We start from the raw sequence: 7,500 nt of genomic DNA, 5'->3' as shown, positions 1-7,500 counted from the left end.
CCACTAAGGTCTATATAAAGAGACTTCAGATACAGTATTAGGGGACCACTAAGGTCTATATACAAGAGACTTCAGATACAGTATTAGGGGACCACTAAGGTCTATATAAAAGAGACTTCAGATACAGTATTAGGGGGACCACTAAGGCCTATATAAAAAGAGACTTCAGATACAGTATTAGGGGACCACTAAGGTCTATATAAAAGAGACTTCAGATACAGTATTAGGGGACCACTAAGGTCTATATAAAGAGACTTCAGATACAGTATTAGGGGACCACTAAGGCCTATATAAAAGAGACTTCAGATACAGTATTAGGGGACCACTAAGGTCTATATAAAAGCAAATCCAATTACAACACATAGGAGATATAAAAACAACATTTAATTTAGGCTGTTAATAAGGTAAACTTTATTTATGGGTATTATTTCGTTCCACTGGCTCATAAATACTGCTTTAACTTAAAACAATATAAGCAGTATAGATTATACAAAATAAATACAGTGGACCAGCCTCCTCTGATATATAACTGTGTGGTTGTGGCTTGTTTGTGTGAAGGCTCTGAATTTTGACATATTCAGAGACAAAAAGCAGAAGTATTCATCAAAGAGTTTACTTTGTTGGCGGGCATAACACCAACATGTTAAGACAGGCAGGATTTACAGGCAGGCAGATTCAGTAAAAACTAAAGGTTAGCAATGCTACGACAAGGAGACTAGTCTACTGAGCAAGTGTACAGTCTTAACTCTAAAGTCTTTGGATTTGGTAATGAGGATCATGACCGCAGGCAGGTGTGAGGTGACAGGCAATACGTAATACGAAATAATAATATAAATACGTTAATAATGTACCTTAATGACTAACACTCTTTCAATGCAGTCAGAACTGAACTAGATTCAGAAACAGCATCTCTGAGCTGGTGGTGACGTCATGGCGTCCTCTGGTGGACATCAGCAGGAACTACAAGCAGAGCTCCACCAAACATATTCACACATTAAAACATGTTTACAGATTTATTAGTTTCATTTCTATATTTTTATCTGACACACTCACCCCACTTTTTACATTACATTTGATTATATTTTATGTATTTATTTTGTAATACTTTTAAAATTAAAATGAGTTTGTTTTATAAACAGAATGTATTATTTACTTTTCTATATATTTGTAAAAATGACAGATACCCCCATTTAGTGTATGTGTTATGTGAGTATAAAGGCGCCGTTGGTACAGTGAATATAAACTTTCCACTGAAGAACAGCCGACGGAAATATTTGTTTATTTGGAGATAAAGTTACTGATATTGTGAATTTTTTTTATTATATTAAGTATTGTATATTGTTCCAACTAGTGCAGTTAGCCGTCTGAATGATTGTTGGAGTGTGTGTGTGTGTGTCGTGTGTGTGTGTGTGTGTGTGTGTGTGTGTGTGTGTGTGTGTGTGTGTGTGTGTTTAACCAGCATTGTGTTGGAGAAAATTACGTTTTTACTTCCCGTGGCCAATCAGTGAAAAGCACTATTAACCTCCATAGATGTGGGGAAAGTCCCTTGTGTTGCATTCACGGGACAAAGGAAGAACAAAGACACACTGACAACAACAAATCCGAACCTTTCTCTAAGATGGCCTCTAGTTATTTCTTTTCTCCTGCTGTCAGAAAACAAACTGTCGTCTCCACCAGCGTAAAGTCAGACACAACAGGACTCTACTGTTTCCTGTGGGACCTTTCAGAATAAAATGTAGTGACCTAGATGCCTCTGTTACTGTTGTAGTGATGTGTGGAGGAGGATGCAGAGGGAGATTGATTGTAATAATGGAGTCTTGTCTCCATTAGAGGACAGAAAGATGACATTAGTCCTGGAGTCTTTCCAATGTTCCTGTTCTCCCAGAAAGATAATGAATGACAGAGCAGGATGAGCAGAGAGCAGAAATCATTCAGTGAAGAGCTTCAGACTTTATTTTCTGCTTGATAGCTTCTAGTTTCTCCAGCAGCTTCTGTTTCTGGAGATTAAAAAGTGGTCTTCCTCTCTTTCTAACAGGACCCATCAGAGACCAGACCCTGCTGAACCTGAACCTGAACCTGAACCCAGCTGTGTGTCCATGAAGAGTCACCGGTCCATGGAGCCACCGCTACTTTAAGAAAAGACCTGTAAGGGAGAGGAGAATAGAAATGGAGGAGAGGCTACTTGAAATGGAGGAGAGAGGATTGATGGAGAGACTTGAATGGCAGAAGGAGAGAACTGCAATGGAAAGGGAAAATGAAATGTTAAGAAGAAGATTGAGGTGAGTTGTGAACATCCAGCAAACTGGAACGAGTCTCATTGGATGGAACTACGTCCGTCTGGGTTGTTTCGTGTCTGTCTCATGCACACTCCTTCAAATTAAGTGCTTTTTTGTAATTATTGTAGCTGATGACTGAAATGAGAATATAATAATTTCCTGTATTACTCAAAATATCTTTCTGTTTAGACAACATTTAGAAATATTATATTTAGATTTATTTTATTCTGATTTCAAAATATATTTTTATTGAGTTCTGGACAGAAAGTAAAGCATTATTGGCATTTAATTGTTAATAATTAGGCCTACAGACATATTCATTAATTAATATTATATTTTATGCAAAGGAGACTTTACCTGAACATGTGACCCTCAAATAAATGTGTTTTTCTACCAGGACCCAGAAGAGACCAGAGTCTCCTGAACCTGAACCTGGACCTGAACCTGGACCTGAACCCAGCTGTGTGTCCTTTAGAGCGACTGGTCAAATGAACGCTATATTGACTTTAAAGGTCAACAACCCTCTGCTGAAAAGAGGTAATCTGTTAATAATATTATAATAATCATGCACACTCCTTCAAATAAAGTGGATTTTTGTAATTTTGTGGAAAGAAATTATTGTAGCTGATGACTGAAATGAGAATATTTTTGCAAAATAATTTCCTTTGTTACTAAAAATTTATCTAATTAATTTCGTACTCTGTTATTAATTAATCTAAATTAATCGCATACATAATTAACGGTGCCTGAACCGATACTTTTAAGAAAGTAAAAAAAAGAAAAGAAATAAAAAGGTACTAAACAACAGTTGGTGACATTAAAGAACGGCTTGTTTATTGCTAAGGCCATATGGTCAACATTAAATGATTAATAATAATGTAGAACAATAACAATAACTTATTTCACTAGTAAATTGCTGTTGAACGACAAAAACAACAACCAGATGGGAAAAGGACATTTACAATAACTTCAAATGCACCACGAGGCTGTAGTTTACCAGTTTCAGTGAGCGCACCGTCTGTGTTGTTTCTCCGACGGCAGCTGCAGATTGTTACATCCTGGTGTTGAATCCTCTACAGTAAAACACAGTCACACTTTACACCGTTTAGCGTTAGCTGTTAACATTTTAACCGTGTTTAATCCAGCTACTAGCTAGCGGTAGGCTAACATTAGCTGCTGTTGAGTATAGTGTTAACTAGCTAGCGGTAGGCTAACGTTAGCTGCTGTCGAGTATAGTGTTAACTAGCTAGCGGTAGGCTAACGTTAGCTGCTGTCGAGTATAGTGTTAACTAGCTAGCGGTAGGCTAACGTTAGCTGCTGTTGAGTATAGTGTTAACTAGCTAGCGGTAGGCTAACGTTGGCTGCTGTCTGAGTATAGTGTTAACTAGCTAGCGGTAGGCTAACGTTAGCTGCTGTCGGTATAGTGTTAACTAGCTAGCGGTAGGCTAACGTTAGCTGCTGTTGAGTATAGTGTTAACTAGCTAGCGGTAGGCTAACGTTAGCTGCTGTCGAGTATAGTGTTAACTAGCTAGCGGTAGGCTAACGTTAGCTGCTGTCGAGTATAGTGTTAACTAGCTAACGGTAGGCTAACGTTAGCTGCAACTTTATTGTCATTGTGCAGAGTACAAAGTACAAAGACAACGAAAATGCAGTTTACGTCCAACCAGAAGTGCAAAAAAAGCAGAAAAGTGCAATGTGATATACATGTATAGACAGGTGGTGCATAGACAGGACAAGACATATATTGCAGTGTTAAAAGAGCAGAATAAATATGGCTATATAATATGAACAATGTATGAACATGTAAAGATATGTGCAATGTAGTAACATTATACTAGTAGTAAGAATAATATACAGTCGATATATGCAGTGTATTAACAGAATATATAATAAGAAAAACTGAATAAATATGGATATTCAGTATGAACCATATAGACAGATATGTGCAGCTTGGTAACATTATAAGAGTAGTAAGAATAAGTGTATGTGCAGGATGATTAGTATGAAGAGCAGCAGAATATGGCTACGTATAGGTGTAATTACAGTATGTACATCTGTAAATAAATAAACAGTAGGGGGGGGATAGGGTGGTGCAAATTGACCGGGGGGGGGGCTTAGTAGTTTAAATTGTCACCGGGATGCAGAGCTAGAGTTCAGTTGGGTGACAGCCGCAGGAAAGAAGAAGAAGAAGAAGAAGAAGAAGAAGAAGAAGAAGAAGAAGAAGAAGAAGAAGAAGAAGAAGAAGAAGAAGAAGAAGAAGAAGGAAAGAACATGTGATCCTCAATAAATGTGTTTTTCTATCAGGACCCAGCAGAGACCAGAGTCTCCTGGACCTGAACCTGAACCTGAACCCAGCTGTGTGTCCTTTAAGAGCGACTGGTCAAATGATCGCCTCATTGACTTTAAAGGTCAACAACCCTCTGCTGAAAAGAGGTAATCTGTTAATAATATTATAATAATCATGCACACTCCTTCAAATAAAGTGGATTTTTGTAATTTTGTGGAAAGAAATTATTGTAGCTGATGACTGAAATGAGAATATTTTTGCAAAATAATTTCCTTTGTTACTCAAAATATCTTTCGGTTTAGACAACATTTAGAAATATTATATTTAAATCAGGGCTGTCAATCGATTAATATTTTTTATCTAATTAATTTCGTACTCTGTTATTAATTAATCTAAAATTAATCGCATACATAATTAACGGTGCCTGAACCGATACTTTTTAAGAAAGTAAAAAAAGAAAAGAAATAAAAAGGTACTAAACAACAGTTGGTGACATTAAAGAACGGCTTGTTTATTGCTAAGGCCATATGGTCAACATTAAATGATTAATAATAATGTAGAACAATAACTTATTTCACTAGTAAATTGCTGTTGAACGACAAAAACAACAACCAGATGGGAAAAGGACATTTACAATAACTTCAAATGCACCACGAGGCTGTAGTTTACCAGTTTCATTGAACGCACCGTCTGTGTTGTTTCTCCGACCAGCTGCAGATTGTTACATCCCGGTGTTGAATCCTCTACAGTAAAACACAGTCACACTTTACACCGTTTAGCGTTAGCTGTCAGCATTTTAACCTGTTTAATCCAGCTACTAGCTAGCGGTAGGCTAACGTTAGCTGCTGTCGAGTATAGTGTTAACTAGCTAGCGGTAGGCTAACGTTAGCTGCTGTCGAGTATAGTGTTAACTAGCTAGCGGTAGGCTAACGTTAGCTGCTGTCGAGGATAGTGTTAACTAGCTAGCGGTAGGCTAACGTTAGCTGCAACTTTATTGTCTTTGTGCAGAGTACAAAGTACAAAGACAACGAAATGCAGTTTACGTCCAACCAGAAGTGCAAAAAAAGCAGAAAAGTGCAACGTGATATACAAGTATAGACAGGTGAAGCATAGACAGGACAAGAAATATATTGCAGTGTTAAAAGAGCAGAATAAATATGGCTATATAATATGAACAATGTATGAACAACATGTAAAGATATGTGCAATGTAGTAGCAGTGACATTATACTAGTAGTAATAATAATATACAGTAGATATATGCAGTGTATTAACAGAATATATAATAAGAAAAACAGAATAAATATGGATATTCAGTATGAACCATATAGACAGATATGTGCAGCTTGGTAACATTATAAGAGTAGTAAGAATAAGTGTATGTGCAGGATGAGTAGTATGAAGAGCAGTAGAATATGGCTACGTATAGGTGTAATTACAGTATGTACATCTGTAAATAAATGAACAGTAGGGGTGGGATAGGGTGGTGCACATTGCCCGGGGGGGGGGACTTAGTAGTTTAAATTGTCACCGGGATGCAGAGCAAGAGTTCAGTTGGGTGACAGACGCAGGAAAGAAGAAGAAGAAGAAGAAGAAGAAGAAGAAGAAGAAGAAGGAATGAACATGTGATCCTCAATAAATGTGTTTTTCTATCAGGACCCAGCAGAGACCAGAGTCTCCTGGACCTGAACCTGAACCTGAACCTGAACAAAGCTGTGTGTCCTTCAAGAGCGACCGGTCACATGGTCGCCTCATTGAACTTTAAAGGTCAACAACCCTCTGCTGAAAAGAGGTAATCTGTTAATAATATTATAATATTGCTGATTCATGTTTCAACTTTTATGTTTCCAGAGAAGTTTTAAGTGGATTTTCAGCATCTTTCTTCTTCACATATATTTATATTCTCACATCTGAAAGCTGTCAGATCCGGAGTCCAGATCAGGCTGAATTATTCTCTACGAGCCCGGCCCGCGTCCGACAGGCATTAAAGCGCCCATATTATGCTTCATAACTGTATTTTAAGGTTGTACCAGAATAGGTTTACATGGTTTAATTTTCAAAAAACACCATATTGTTGTTGTACTGCACAGCTCTCTCTCACTGCTGCAGATCCTCTTTCAGCTGGTCTCTGTTTTAGCTACAGAGTGAGACCTCTTTTCTTCTTCTTCTGTACTATCTTTGATTGCACTCGCACATGCTCAGTAGCTCAGATGTAGATCATGTCAGCTAGCTAGCTCCATAGACAGTAAAAGAAAGGCTGTTTCTCCAACTTCAGTCAGTTACAAGGCCGGATTAGCTGGGAGACTTCTTCTAAATGAGGGCGCACATGGAAGTAGTTCTTTTGTAGATGATGGTGAACTTGTGCGTGTTGTAGCAGTGCTTTGCTATTGAGAACGAGTAGTAGCTAGTAACATGCTAGCGTTAGCGTTAGCATTAGCAAGCTAGCATTAGCATGCTAACGCTACGAGCTAACGGTTGCAGTTAGCCAACCGTTCAGGCCAACCGTTCAGCCAGCTCGGCTTGTGATGTCACAAGCCGTGCCGATTTTGACCAGCTGACCCAGAGACTGAAGGCAGGACACATTCAGAAACTGTATCTCACTCAGAACAGCATGGATGGTTGTTTTCTAAGTTTGTATGCGTGTGGAAGTACCAGAGACACAAAAGAACACCCCAAATCCCAGAAAAAGTGTTTTTTTCATAATATGGGCACTTTAAGAAATTAGTGTCCGAACCCGACACAGTTAAAATCTCATTTTTTCTCATACTAATGACACATGTAGGCTACATTTTTGTGTGGAAAGCCTGCTTTTATTAAGCAACTGTAGGACGGCATTCGGAAATGTCAACAGATGAGGCATCAGCGCACACGGGGCAACAAGCACACGTTAATAAGCTGTTAAAATGTTCAATGTCAGGACACTATTTACCATGAGAAG

At 38.2% G+C, this 7,500-nt stretch overlaps 1 protein-coding gene across 23 annotated transcripts in view; it reads left to right on the top strand.

Moving 5' to 3' along the window:
• LOC144514228 (uncharacterized) overlaps window positions 1-6,376 on the top strand; it is an 11,428-nt gene extending 5,052 nt beyond the window's left edge. For 8 of the 23 annotated variants that reach the window (XM_078245406.1, XM_078245402.1, XM_078245407.1 and 5 more), the window contains 4 exons: window positions 2,036-2,279; window positions 2,674-2,726; window positions 4,610-4,709; window positions 6,219-6,342. In XM_078245406.1, coding sequence (XP_078101532.1) covers window positions 2,167-2,279; window positions 2,674-2,726; window positions 4,610-4,709; window positions 6,219-6,327 — 375 coding nt within the window. In that variant the 5' untranslated portion in view covers window positions 2,036-2,166 and the 3' untranslated portion in view covers window positions 6,328-6,342. The other 15 variants (XM_078245424.1, XM_078245423.1, XM_078245421.1 and 12 more) reach the window with 15 other exon arrangements.
• Window positions 6,377-7,500: the final 1,124 nt, after the last annotated feature.

Source organism: Sander vitreus, unplaced genomic scaffold (assembly GCF_031162955.1).
Source record: "Sander vitreus isolate 19-12246 unplaced genomic scaffold, sanVit1 ctg502_0, whole genome shotgun sequence".
In the NCBI taxonomy this organism is placed as follows: domain Eukaryota; kingdom Metazoa; phylum Chordata; class Actinopteri; order Perciformes; family Percidae; genus Sander; species Sander vitreus.
Note: the sequence above shows the minus strand (reverse complement) of the source record. Positions and strands in the feature narration are given on the sequence as shown.